The sequence below is a fragment of the Mya arenaria genome, chromosome 13 (assembly GCF_026914265.1).
Source record: "Mya arenaria isolate MELC-2E11 chromosome 13, ASM2691426v1".
Classification (NCBI taxonomy): Eukaryota; Metazoa; Mollusca; class Bivalvia; order Myida; family Myidae; genus Mya; species Mya arenaria.
In genome coordinates, this window is record NC_069134.1 from 39,803,611 (window position 1) to 39,818,900 (window position 15,290).

The 15,290-nt window shown below is 34.2% G+C and overlaps 1 protein-coding gene across 5 annotated transcripts in view; it reads right to left on the bottom strand.

The window, feature by feature from the left end:
• Window positions 1–15,290, bottom strand: part of LOC128213443 (uncharacterized) — an 86,184-nt gene that overhangs the window by 46,939 nt on the left and 23,955 nt on the right. For 3 of the 5 annotated variants that reach the window (XM_052919135.1, XM_052919136.1, XM_052919137.1), the window contains exon 2: window positions 6,312–6,459. In XM_052919135.1, coding sequence (XP_052775095.1) covers window positions 6,312–6,399 — 88 coding nt within the window. In that variant the 5' untranslated portion in view covers window positions 6,400–6,459. Of the gene's footprint in view, window positions 1–6,311; window positions 6,460–14,725; window positions 14,871–15,290 lie in introns of those variants that run through there. The other 2 variants (XM_052919138.1, XM_052919134.1) reach the window with 1 other exon arrangement.

The following is a 15,290-nucleotide window of genomic DNA, read 5'->3' on the forward strand; positions in this document are numbered from 1 at the left end:
AATACCTTGATGCAACGAACGATTTGGAATGGCCCGGTTAAATCATTAGCGAAACTAATTATATAAATCACACATAAAATGAACGACAACAAGCAGAAATGGGTCTCATCTTTAATATACTTCAGTTTTTAGCATCATGCAACAAGTGTTTTACTTTACGAGAAGCTTAAACTAGCCATCTGGCCATAATTTCTCGAAACTTCTTAAGCTTAACAGGCTTAAGTAGCTTATTCTAATTAGCCAAAATATATACTTAAATTGAATCTTGATAAATGAAAAATGATTTAATGTGATTTTCATAGTAATAATTCCTTTCCAAAGTATTAAAACTCTTAAAGAAGTTAATATTACGCAATTTATTGTAAACCAGAAATAGTGAGCTTAGCTCAACCCTTTTATAAGGTATTTAAGAAGTTTCGAGAAATCGGGGCCAGAAGAATCGTTGATGATGTAATATTTATTGATGTAATACTAATGGCTTATGCCATAACTTTTAATTAACTGCTTTAAGACCTGTTTCTGCTTTATGGTTCAAATGTAAATAGAAAATGCTGGAAAAGAGGGTTACTGTTAAGATGTCTTAAGTTTTGTGATGAAACTTACGAGTGAAAGCTGTAAAACAAAATATAAATAATCTTTTTTTATTTTATTGTTTTAAAAAGTACATGATAAGATACTACTTTTCAGAACTATAAGATCACATTTTTAACAACCAGATCGACCTTCAAAAACAAAATGAAATATCTCTGGACTCTTTTGTTTTAACCGATACAATTTTCGGCATTATCAAATATTATACATGTAGAAAGATCGAAAGCTTTTAGGTCGTTTAACTACTGCTTTTCAAAGAAAAAGCTATGATATTTTTGGTCCTTTTTCATTGCTTTTTTGTTTGAGCTTTGATTAAGATAAGCGCCTCATATAGATACACGCCTACTGAATTTACTTGTACTCTTAATCTAAGTATATTACACATTTTTTGAAACCATACAATTAATCTATAAAATCCATAAATCTTTGAAACCAGACAATCTGCTTGGATGCAATAGAATGATCAAAAACATTCTAAAAATTGTCTGTTACCAATTATAGTAAAAAACTAAATTACCGGTATACCATTTCTGCAATATTAAGTTACAAAAAATAGCTTAAGTGAATTTGAAAAGATAAATTGTATACAATAAAAATCTTATCCTTATCTCAAATATTTGCTTTAATTTTGATTTTTTCTCAAGTTTTACCTTTGATTGCCATTCATACATTATTTACCTATGGGTGTCCTGTGGTTGCCATATTTCTTTATTATTTTTTTGGGGGGTGGGGGGGGGGGAGTTTTTGTTGCAAATCTGTTGAACAGTCCATGACAATGAACAGTCCATGACAACCTGTTTTCAGCGTACGATCATTAAAAAAAGGGTACTTCAATTATTTGCCCTTGTATTCTGAGCGCTAGAATCATTGATAGGGAGTGAGAGTGGTAATTGTGTCCACCTCTCTGACCCAAGAAGATAAGGGTCTAAGCCAAAACAGGGTAGGAATGGTCTAATTGGTAAGGATGGCACCTCTCATCCAAGAGGTATTGGTCTAAGCCCCACTAGGATGAGTGTGGTGTAGTGGTATAGGTGCTCACTTCTCACCCAAGACAATATATAGGGTCTTAGCCCAACCAGGGTGGGTCAAGTGGTCCAATGGATAAGGATGGTGCCTCTCACCCACGAGGTATAGGTGTTTGAACCCCACCAAGATGAGAGTGGTCTAGTGGTAAAGCTGTCCGCCTCTCACCAAAGAGGTTGTGGGTTCGAGCCACATCAGGGATACTTGTTCATTTGGCCTCTCAAAATGGACATATTAGTATTGGGTCCCTATTTACTAATGTCTTTAGACTGTGTTTGAGACTAAGGCTCAGAAAACTGAATTTTAATTGTTTCAAAATATTTATATTATAACAATGTTGTAACAAAGATGTTTGTTTGATTATAGAAAAGATTATTTGTAATAGGTACAACAATTTAAGCATCTTTGCCCCTATGGCCACAACAAATTGATCATTTGTTCTACGGATTTTGCCCAAAAAAAGTAGGAGCGAGCGAGCGAAAAAAAAAAAAAAATACTTTTTTTTGAATTTAAGGCAAATCAGAGGCGAGCGCAAGGCGAAAAATTAAAAAAAATTAAAAAGTATATTTGTTACCAAATTTATCATACAATTATGTCAAGAAATGCTTTTTAATTGCAAACATAATTATGTTCAGTTATTAATGAAAAGGTTTTGATTGTATCACAGTGACATGCAAATCTCTCTCAATATTTAACAGGTCCAGTGCTTTACTATTAACTTCAATTTAAACGTGGATTATTGTAAAGACAACATTCCTCATAGTAACATACAATTATTCGAAGACCAAAAAGAAAACTATTGTATTCATTCCGTAACTTACTATTACAAAAAAAACATTTTAGGTTGTAAGAGTTATTCATGATTTGAGCATTTCTAAATATTGGGTCAGGTCTAAATTTGAACTTCTTGAAGCACATATTAAATTGGTGTCAACTACTAGTGACTTTGACATTTCAGAAGATTGAAAATGTAAATAACACAGAGAACATATCTAAAAAAGACACTGTGGATTAAATTGCGGGACAACATAAATGAAGCAGTATCAAACAAATCTGCAAATGTGGTCATTATATTAGAGCAGGTGGTGGAATAAAGATATTTCCCTTTAAAGAACCCGCCTTTACCCCGAACCTATGGTTTATAGGTCCGTGCCTTGAAAAAGAATATCATGTCGGCCTCCATAGCTTCAATGCCCATAAGAGGGTGAGAGTGGTCTAGTGGTATAGGTGTCCGCCTCTCACCTAAGAGGTTGTGGGTTCGATCCCCACCAGGGGTACTTTCTCATAGCTTCTCAAAAAAAGGACACAGTACTGGTTTCTGCCCAGGAAACGGACTCGAGAGTGATTCTATACGCTATCAGCTTTCGTCACAATCGAGCTAAAAAAATAGTATAAACCAATGCCCATAAGAAACAGGCCACTTTAATTACAGGCCATTTTATACAAATGGATCAAAGAAAACAAGTGGATAAAAACGAAGAATTGAGAAAATTAAAACAGTCATTTTACTTATAAAAGGTTTTATTTTCTGATTTTACTGATGTTTTTTTATACTGTCCATGTGTATGTAATGCACTAGTCAATTGTAACCACGCCCCAAGGTCCGGGGAATAGCGGGGACTTTGATTTTCAGTCCAGCCAACCCCGGGTATATCCACTGCATTCACCCAGCACTGTGGGGCCACCTGGAAGGTAAAAACTTGGCCCATCTCCCCGACTATCCCTGGTATACCCCAGGACCTGGGGGGGGGGGGGGAAGGGGGCGTGGATTGACTGGTTCATAAATTCAATGTACAGGCTGTTTCTAAAACATTTACAAGTCCTACTATTTTTATCTGTTTATAACGATTATGATTATATGAAAACTGAGAAATGCATTTTAGAAAATTTAAAAAATAACTCACCAAAACATGTTCAATTGTGTTAAGTCGTGTGTCCGTGTATTTTAAAATAAGTTTTGTACTCAAAATCCAATTTAGTTATTATTTAACACAAAATTTTGAGTACAAAACAATGAATTACTTAAAACACACATAGATAATTATTGACTTCGACGCTGTGAAACTGTTGTTGTTTACTGAAGACTGTAATCCATTGACTTTGACACTGATTTTCATTTAAAACGTGTATTTTACATTACGAAAACTGAAAGTAACTCGAAAATTATAATACCGGAAATAAATAACAACGGTGCGTCCTGCAAAATATTCCCGACAAAAAGGACTGTCAACAAATATCGGCTGTTTTGCGGTTACCCGGACCTGATTTTGTCCTGACACGAGGAAATTTTGCTCGCGAAGAATGTAAAGCATGGAAATACCTTCAAAAAAGGCGAAGTTGACGTTGAAGGATTAAATTCTTAGTAAAATAACTTCAGAAAATAGAGGAAATTCAGAAGTAAACAAAAAAAATAATATGCGCGGCCAAATAGTAAGTGCGGGCGCAAAAAAAAAAGTTTTTTTATTTTTTTTTCGTTTTTCGAATTTTAGGTGCGGCAAATCCGACGAACAAATGATCAATTTGTTGTGGCCTATAATATTTTAACAAAACAAAAACAAAAACAAATTTTGCTTTTCTTAAACTCAGACTCAAGACATAAGTGTATAATGTCTTCGGGCGATGATAACAAAGTCCAGACTCAGACGGGCCATGATAACAAAGTTCAGACTCAGACGGGCCATGATAACAAAGTCCAGACTCAGACGGGCGATGATAACAAAGTCTAGACTCAGACGGGCGATGATAACAAAGTAAGACTCAGACGGGCGATGAAAACAAAGTCCAGACTCAGATGGGCCATGATAACAAAGTTCAGACTCAGACAGGCCATGATAACAAAGTTCAGACTCAAACTCTGAAAAGCACTTTTTATTTCATTACAAAAAATCGTCTTTATTCTGTTCATTTTACACACTAAATGTCAAATAGTAATAACATTCAGTAAATTAAATATCTAATACTCTTAGAAGGAAAGTTACAATAAAAGTTTGCCACCAAATTGAGTCTGAACTCAGACTTAAGACTGTTTGAAATCATGGCCGCTGGTTACCGGCATCAAGGACGATGCCAGTGTCTTAATCCAGCTAAGTCAACTTAGCATAAACTTAAGCTAAACTACATTCACTGACAGCATGCTTCCATGATGAAACATAAAACAAGTGAATTAAACTAACATGTTAACATGCAGAACATGGTGAAGAAACATCATTACATGTATCATGATACATGTTATTCAATGTTACCAATCCGCGTAATGTTCTGTGTGATATTCATGGAGTAACCCGGCACCCGCCTTCTCTAAAATCGTCCAAGTTTACTTTGCATTTCAATATAGAAGAAAAACAGTCATAAAATAACCCTAAAATTCACCATTTCTGACTAGAAATTAAAAAAAAAAAATTGGGTTGGGTGGAGGGGGTACCCCAAAACACCGCTGCCAACACTGTTAAACTAAATAAAAAATATATTGAGGGAGAGCTTAAATCAAAAGGTTACGCCCCTTAGTTACAGTCCGATTGATTATCATCCGCTTCTCATCGAGTTGCATTCCACATTTTTTACCATACAATATTAAGTTTTAAAAGACTCTCTCATAGATAAATAATGTAATAATAATATAATAATATTAGAGGACCCTCTCATAGATTGGACCAAAACAAAAGCTAGTTTTTGGTTTCATGCCCAAACTGATACTGGCTGGTAAGTAGGGGTTCATTTCATTTATTTTTAAATAAGGCACATTAAATATTTGTCAAAGAGCAATTTTTGTTGTCTCATGGAACAAAGAACTAATGCAATGTTTGGTGCTGAAAAAAAATATAGTTGTGAAATTTGCAAATGCCATAGATTTGAACAAAAAAATCTGATTGTTTTTTTTTCGCAATAAAAAAAATTGAGTCAGTGGCATAAGACTGAGCAAAAATCATTTTTGAACAAAATATCTTCCTGTGCCAAAGTACCGGGTATTGTAAATTGTCATGTGTATTAAACCATTGACTGACTAAAAGCTTGTAACTTGCAGGATATGTCAATAGATTATCTAATCTTGTCTTTTAAGTCTTGACTTTCAACTGTGTTTGTAAATTGATAAGGACAAAAACAGAAGGCCGTGACCTTGGCATTTGATAATAACACACTTCTATTGATACTTTAATGTGACAAAACTCCAGCTGCTTGCAATTAATTTAAAAACCGGGCTTGAATATGGTGTGGTACATTTTGGATAATATTAGTATTATTCTGAAACAAAAGTTCAATAATTTTTTATTTTTTTTTAATGCTGCTTGGTTTTAATAGATTATCAATTTTGTTGAGAGTCCTTTCAGCGTTGTTGCAAAGTCCTTAACTTCCGGATGTATTTTGGATATTCCATATGACACATCATAAATATTTAAAATAAATAGACACAAAAGACAATTCTATTTTCACCTGATAAAAATCGGACAGAGTACCCTTCATAGACCAATTTGTTTCCAATTTTAAAATTTTTGACAGGAATAAATTACCTGCTGTCAAAAAAACGGCTATAGTGCCATTCTGTAATGATATCGAAACTTTTGAGCTGAACAAATCAGCCTGAATAGTACTTTATAATAATTCAGTTCATTAATTCCATGGTGCATTATAAATATATCAATTTTGCCAATATAGAAAGCAATTTAACCCACTCATTCAATTTTTGTTATGAAAAGTGTTACCTGTAGTAAACATTGCAGAAGAGATCAAAAACCACATTGAAGTATATATGGACCATAGTGCCCATCGAAATGCGGCCATTTTGGACATGTCACAAGTGTCTGGTTATTTTATGTGTATCAACCCTTTTTCTCCTGTTCCATCTCGGACCTGAAAAATACAATTTTTTTTTTTTAATTGGAGACATAATCACACAAAGCTTTTATTGATTATGCACAGGTCAATTGTAACCATGGTCCCCCCAGGTCCGGGGGTATACCGGGGAAAGCCGGGGAAATGAGCCGTGTTTTAACCATCTCAGTCGCCCCTTAGTGCCAGGTGAATTGGGTGGTTTTGTCTTCACCGCAAACATAATGGGGAATGGGCCTTACCTAGGGTCCCTGGGGTGCAGGGGCATTTGGCGGGGATTTGTAACCATCAGTTCGTCCCCGCAGTGTGGGGATTTTACCCAGGCTTGGCTGGACTGAAAGCCAGAGTCCCCTTTATTCCCAAGACCTGGGGGGGGCTGTGGTTACAATTGACTGGCGCATTACAGTAAAGACGGTATGAATCAATGAGGATTGTTCGGTTAGTCCAGCGATTGCACCATCGCTTCTCACCAAGGCTTCCTGGGTACAATTCTTGGCCTAAGCGTTAAGGTGAGTCTGGTTGGTGGTCACCAAACTGATGATTGTATTATTTCTGGGTACTCCAGTTTCCGCCACAACACAATACCACACTCCCCCAAAACATTGTGGAAGAAGAGGTGAGAACAGATTACGAAGACGACATTTCAGCCAGAATCCTCAGACCCGTTTTTTACCTAGAAAAGACAGAAGCACTGCACTGTTGAAAATCTCAGGTAGATAAGAAACCTTTTAATGCCCAGTTTAAGCGCACTTGCTTCTCACCAAGGTATCCCAGACTCGATTCCCAACCTAAGCGTATGTGAGTTTGGTTGGTGGTCACCAAGTTGATTCCCAACCTAAGTGTATGTGAGTTTGGTTGGTGGTCACCAAGTTGATTCCCAACCTAAGCGTTTGTGAGTTTGGTTGGTGGTCACCAAGTTGATTCCCAAGTTGTACAATTAAGTTTTCTCTGGGTGTTCACAACACAAGACCACACTCTCGCGCACCATCATGGGGGAGGAGAGGGACACAGATTACCAGGACGCTGCTTGTTTCAAGAATCATAATATTGCACTCGGTTGAGACCTCAGATTGTTCGCTTAACGCAGTGGTTAGCACACTCTCTTCTATTGATGGGCCGATGATCTAATATAATCGAAAATTAATTAGAAAGCTTCGGTGATTATCAATTGTAAATTTTCATGTTTGATTATCGCTGAACATCCAACAAATTTATCAAGGGAGGTAATTCAGTATGCAGTTACGATTATTATCTCGCCAACATTTCTGCTCATTTTTCTTTGGGTACAATTCGTAAATAAAAAAGGCAGACGAAGCAGAAGGCGATGTACGATTATCAGGGTGGGAAAGCAAAATCCAAAGTCAAGCTGTTCTTTGACTTGTACATAAAATTCATCTTTAACAGAGATGAAGTGATACCCATTACCTTCAAGTATATTACTAGCAACCACTGCTCTATAATATCCGATTATAGCCAATGTCTAATTGATGCTGTCCGATTGTAACCGATAATCGAAAATACAACTAATTGCCCATCACTACTCGCTTTTCACCAATTAAAATTCAATTTACTGCTTTGGTTTTACATCAAAACATTATGGGGCCTAATACATGACTATTTTTACTATCCAACATTAGAATGATTTGCTAGTGTTTCTTTAAACATGCCGATGGGGCATTTGTGATTATATCCGCGCTTAAACCTTCACCTTGTGGTGTAATAGTTTTCATGGGTGTGCATGGGACAGTTACATTACTCCCAAATGTTTTTAGGCTTGAGAATAGATACAGTTGACACTGAAATAACCTTTTTGGGCGTATTCATGAAAAAACCCAGTTAAAACGACAAAAAAAATGTGTGAAAAGACAGGATGTCTGAACCTCATTCGTTCAACAAAAACAATTGCATGAAAAGACAGGATGTTGGGAGATCTTTGTTATAATCATATTTTTTTTGAACTACCAGCACAACTGTCATTCAGCAAACATTATTTAACAGATTTTATATTTTCCAGGAGCGGGTCCAGAATTTCCTATTAGAGGGGCGAGCTTTAGAGGCATGCCTTAGGGCGTGCTTCCCTTTCCACATAAACCAATGATATAGGCTTTAAAAATGGTAAAGGAATTCGTTCTGGTGTAACATAAGCATATTCTTCTACCATATTGACAAAAAACTTTACTTTAACAATATCAATAGGACATCCCCCCCTTTTACACCCACCCACCCTACACCCACATTGAGATTCATTTCACATGGTGCGTTATCTCGCATTATTGTGTATGCACATCATCATGCATGACTTTGTTAAGACAAATAATATCGGCTAGATGTTTGCTAGATAAATAAAAAAAATGCAAATGGAGCCTTGAGCTGGAACGATTTTATCTCCCGCGAAAACGTCCTTTTGTGGCGATAATGGTCATAAAATAAACTCATATGGCTTTTAAAACTTTAAGCTTGAATTCATTGTAATAGTATTATTATCTTTCATCAAAAGCCACAAAGTTGCTTTAAACACATTTCATGTTGTTCGCACTTATTATAATAATGTCGGACCTGAAATGTAATTTGAGGACTTGTCAAAATTTCTGTAGCTTAATTTCAAGTACTGTGAAATCATTAATGTTCGTGGGGCATTAATGTTCGTGGTTTTCGTGGGTTGGGTGATCCACAAATTCAAGATCCCACGAAATATAAACCCTTTATTCACTTTTTCAATTGCCTTGTTACGTACATACTCTAGTATATTATTTACAGAGGTCGCAGTAAACAGTGTTAAAACCTGCCTCACTGTATAACTTACGATCATTATTCTGTTAATATATAATAACTGCATTTAACAAATAATGAACCAAATCAATTAAATGTGTTTTATGCAGCAAATGACAGTTATAAGCACGTGTTTAAACTTGTGCTGTTAATGAAAATCTCCAAGTTTACAAGATGTGCGTGATGAGTGTCTGTACTCGATTTTTTTATTTAATGAACTAATTAATCGATTACTAGTACATTGAAGGTTACTAAGCACCGAACGTGACAATATTAGCACCTTTTCGGTGTTTTCACAGTTTGCAAAATTCTTAATTGGCATTCAATGGCTTCCCATATCTGTATTTATGATCAGGGTACATCTTCTTTTATTACCTTTATTCCCATTTAAATCGATAAGTGACATGGGTATATGCACTAATTGGCATGTGGTACACATTAGCGAGTGTCATAAACCGAGTGACGTAGAAGACGGAAATCACGGGCCAGCACGTGGATATTATGCAGATGATCTAGGACGATCGCCTCTTCGATTATCTTTTTCAAAAATGAAAATCCACGAATTCAAGTACCCACGAAATTGTTTTTTTCCGGCAAACCACGAAATTTCATGCCCACGAACATTAATGATTTCACAGTAGATCAATTCTTGATTGTGAACCGCAGTTCTCTTGATTGTCTGTGAATGGATTTGGTCTCTTGTTTCATTAACAGCTGATTGCACGGTCAACTGAGGACAACTGGCGCTCATGTCATGCACCTGAACTAAAAATAGATGTCTAATAGCGCCTGAATGTTGTATTGTTTATTGATTTCAAAATTCAAAACAAAAACACATAGAAATGGGTCATACAGTAGATAAAGTGAAAACATATTAAGTAAAATCTTAGACTATGAATGATTAAGCGAGTTAGCCCTTTTAAGTCATTAAAAGTTTACACAATATATTCTGTCTTAGATTAAAACGTGATTTCAGCAGTCAGGGAACCAAATTCTGATGTCATGTTTTTTAGGTGGTAAAACTGCTCCTTTTTAAACTCAGTCCAGACAGACAGACAGATGCACTCACAACCGCATATACACAGAACTGCCAACTAGTGACACTTATTTCTTGCTCAGCAAAAGCAGGTATCATAACAATAAAAGAGTCATTTATAATCTAAAACTAGAAATGTGTCCATCGCGGATACGGATTCCTGACCATGTCACGGTTGTCACAAAAGCAAGGGCTTTTTTTTTGTTTAATTCTCCATAAATGTGCAAATTATGAGTTTAACATCTTTAAAACATCTGATCATAACCTTCCTTAAAGATCTCATGAGTGCATAACTATGGCCATAACTGGTTTTACAAAGTGCAGCGGGAAATGAAACCCCAGGTGCATAACCTCACCGCCCCATTAACATTCCCTAAGGTTTCATAACTGTAGGTACTAAATAATTTTGTAGTAATGACAGACACAAGTCCAGAAATGCCAATTTTTGCTTATTCAAGGGGCATAACCCTGATTATATTAATTGCAGCAGAAAATGACAAATTTCACCACCTAAATAACCTAACACCAAGGTTTCTTGACTATAGGTGAAATAGTTTTGGAGTTTTGTGCAACACGAGTTCGTATAATACATAAGGGCGGAATCATAGTTGGATGTACCGAAGGAAGACGGCAAATCTATATGACCCCCTCCACCCAAACCACCACCCCATTTTTGTAGGGGCATCAAAAGGGTTTATGCGGAAACCGCATTATACTGTTTCTAAATGTCATGATAAAAAATACTCTGAATTTTTTGACGATTGGATGAACACTGATGATTTTATGAAAGGAATAAGCAACTTTAAAACAAAATCTTGTTTTAATATTTGACTATGTGACCTAGTTCTTGACAAGAGATGACTTAACTACCATGCTGAGAAATATTCTGACCCTGTTTCATGAAGATCTGATAAAAGCTGTTGTAATTAATGATATGAACAAATTTCTGGAACAATGTCCGTTATAACAGGATCAAGCTGATTGTTATATTATCATCTTCTCTTAGTTGTCTAAAAACTCGTTAAGTTCCACTTAAGATAATCACGATCAACTATTTTTATGTCAAGAAATTTATTTTAAGAAACTAAATTGGGTTAATGAAATAAGATTCTTAAAGGGACTCGTTTATCATTTGTTAAATGCACTTTTCCCAAAAAAACTATTTTGATTACGAAATTAAGTGTGGGAAATCATTAGGAGTGTAAAACTAAGATACTGACAGCTGGAACTTTTCGGCAAATGTTGATATTTGCTCAAATATTGTCTTTGAAGATGACAACATTGACGCATTTCGCCAAATGGTTGTTGCATGATTGGTAGGTAACATTAGCATGTGATGTTACCAATGCCTTAGATAAAGGTTAAAATATCCAATAGATGTTGTATCAGTCCTTGTGGCTGAGTGGTAAAGGCTTCGAATTATTATTTTTTTCTGGACTTTAACGGCGGTGGGTTTGCATCCCACTGAAACCAGATATCTATTAAACTTTAATACAGTAAAACTGCGATCGCTCGAGGTCGCCAGGGACCGAGCCAAAACCTCGAGGGAACCGATGTTTCGAACGACCTGATTTTCAATTTTCCAGTTTGATATGAAATATCTTTCAGTGTACTTTAAGTTTGAAGTCGTCAAACAGACTGTTTACCAAGACACCGATTATGTGTTGCGTTGTGGAAATCGCTAATATGTTCAAAGTTTGTCTTAAACTAAATGTAAAACGCAAAAGAAAAAACAATAAATGAATAAATAGAAATGTTTATTTTAACAAAAAAGCACATTTTCGTAACAAGCAACATTTGTATCACAGTACATATTGTGGCATTAGTCAGATTTAAGTTTCGCAAAATCAAGGATTGTTGATTGGCGCATCTTGTGACAAGATGTCGGTTTCGCGAAACTGTTCAATCCGATGTTGAATTGATATGGTAGTGTTTTATTCATATTTTTATTACTCATTTAAATTTCTCACAATTAACTTCTTATCAGTATCTTCTCATAATTATCATCTCAAATGCCCATATCAACTAATATCGGTCATGTGTTAACAATGAAAAACGGTTTTTCACACCTTATCAAATTGGCTTTCAACTGTCATTGCAATTTTTACAACTTGCGAAAATTTTAACACCTAGCAAATGTTTGTTTATTTTGGAACACGCGTTCGGGAAAAAGTGTGAAAATATGTCCTCGAGGGAGCCATAAGGTTTTGTGCACGATTTGTGTACTTGGGACCGAGGATATTGCTCGACTGCTCCACATAATTAGGTTTCGAGGCAGCGTGGGTATATTTTATATGAAAATAGAAGGAAAAAAGTTCGGGACCAAGCTCCGACCTCGAGGGAACGCTGGTTCTCGAGCGACCACTTGTTCGAGGGAACGCAGTTTCACTGTAGTATTTTTCTTTTGCAACTTCTATATCATACAGTACTATGATTTTTTTTTATGACAAATCCACAACTTTATTACCCTATTTTTTTGTTAAACATCATGTACAATGTTGACTGGTATTTGATCAGTAAAGTTACTAATACTTATTTGCTGTTATTCTAAATTTCAACGAATTGTTAGGGGTTTTATAATAAAAATGAATGTGACTTGGCAAGGAAAGGCCCTAGTTAAAGCAAAATGCCGTCATTTCCCATAATTTAAAGAGTCCAGATTTTCCTGAACAGCTATAAAGAATTTTTTAATGTGTCATTGCATAATAATTAATCATATTCAGAGTTTTAACTTAAAAATTGGTACAAAAAATGCATAAGAAAAAGCAGAATATGAAAATAAATTATATTGACGCATAACAAATTAAAAATAAAAAACTCAATTCGACTTCTTCCATGAACTCAATTCAGCAAACTTATTTAACTTCAGTTAAAAATAGATCACCGATTCCCTGCTTGGTGAATGATCATAATAAAATTTCAGAAGCAAAGAAAGGAGAAAGGAGAAATAAAGGGATATCTCCCTGTTTGACTTTAAAAGCTGCTTTCTGAGAATTACTGAGTAATAACGATGCTAAACGATCATAGAAATATAAAGGCAGAAAATCTCATGTTTTTGTCCTATCACAACATTAAAAGACAATTTTTACATTGTTGTTACTCAATTAAAAACCTTAACAATAGGGCAATAAAAACTTACTCATTGACAAAGAGAGATATCGTGATAACGCATGTATTTCAAGAGTGTGTAGTAAAATACTCATGCTATCACATTGTATATTTTATCTTTATCTTTGATATTTTTAATTTGTTTTGGCCTTGAATGGTGGCAATTTATCATTTCTGAACATTTCATATATGTATCTATCAAATATATATGTATATGTATCTTAAAAATGTAATTAGTATATGTATCTTAAAAATGTAATTAGTATATGTATCTTAAAAATGTAATTAGTATATGTATCTTAAAAATGTAATTACTAATTACTTATAATGTCATTTAATTATGTGTTAATTGTTAACATTTGGTTATTGTTATTATTGGTCAGTTATTTGTTGTCTGTTATGTATAAAATTGCATATATATATATATATATATATATATATATATATATATATATATATATATATATATATATATATATGAATATGTACATTTGTACATTTTGTATGATTAAATTCGGCCACATGGGTCTATGGTCTTTCGGTAAATAAATGTTCTGTTCTGTTCCATCAAAAAGTAAGCCAGTTATGTGAAAAAAATAACTGATACAAAAAAATTGATAATTGCATTAAAATTACATATTTTCATATTTCAATAAATGTCTGTTCTGTTCTTTTCAATCAAAAGTCATCCCAAGTTAAGAGAAAAAAACTGACTAAAAAAAAGATAACTGTATTTAAATAACACATTTTAATAATTCAAGTACCCATATTACCAGTATTTATTTAATTCACATAACAAAATAATACGAAAAAGATTGTGTCATGTTTTTCAAAAAACTATAAATAAAATTAGCATAAAATGATAAAGAGTTAACTTACAAAAATCTGTATAACTCATATGTCAAAAGAATAAGTTCATTACCCTTTATATAAAATATCATTGTCACCTAGTCTGGCTTAATGTGTCATAGCTTTCAAAACACTATTAATAAAATGAGTATAATAAAAATAATAAAAAGTTAACTTAAGAAAATCTGTATTACTCATATAAGTCAAAAGAATAAGTTCATTAGCCCTAATATAAAATGTCATTGTCAAATAAAGTCTGGATTATGTTAACTAATATAAATCACCATTGTTGACCTTCTTAACAGGTAATTATAAACCATGTCGTGGCAGTCCCTTAACCTTCAAAGATGGTTTTTATGATACGGATAACTATTTGTATCAACAAATATTTCGAAATCATGTCGAAATCATGTCCACACAGGAGAAATAAACAGCATATTTCGTTCCATATTACCTTAATATTATGTAAACATACATTTCTTTATGACATCTAATAAAATAAAGATTAAACAATATTTGACTCACCATCTTTAATTAGATCAAGAGGTAAATCCGAAATTCTTATCAAGTATGTATCCTCTTTATAAACATAATTGTAATCGAAGAATGGCTAACAATAATGAATTATCATTCAGCCTAATTTCCTGACTGCATGTGTGTATTCGTCAAAAAGCGCTTATCAAGTGTCACTATTTTTAATACAATGTAGTTTTTCACGGTAGGTGATCACTCACACATTAGACAGTGGTTAAGAATAGGGGAAGTAACTTTTGTAATAAATTAATTAGTTCTTTAATCCAACAACCTGCCTGTAAGTTACAAAATAAATATTATAGTTAAAGATGCACTCTTCAACTCCCAAATAAGATGTACCAATATAAATACAATTGCTTTAATTCACCGAAAATGGATGAATAATCATTGAAAACAATGGTTCATTTGAAGGGTACTGTGTTTAAATTGAAAGAAAATTGCATCAAACAAGGTAATTCTACCTTATGAGGCGATAGTTAATCACTGTAAATCTTTTAGCACTGACCAGTCATTTAATAGTTGTACATTTTCAGCTATCAAATACACGGTTACAATC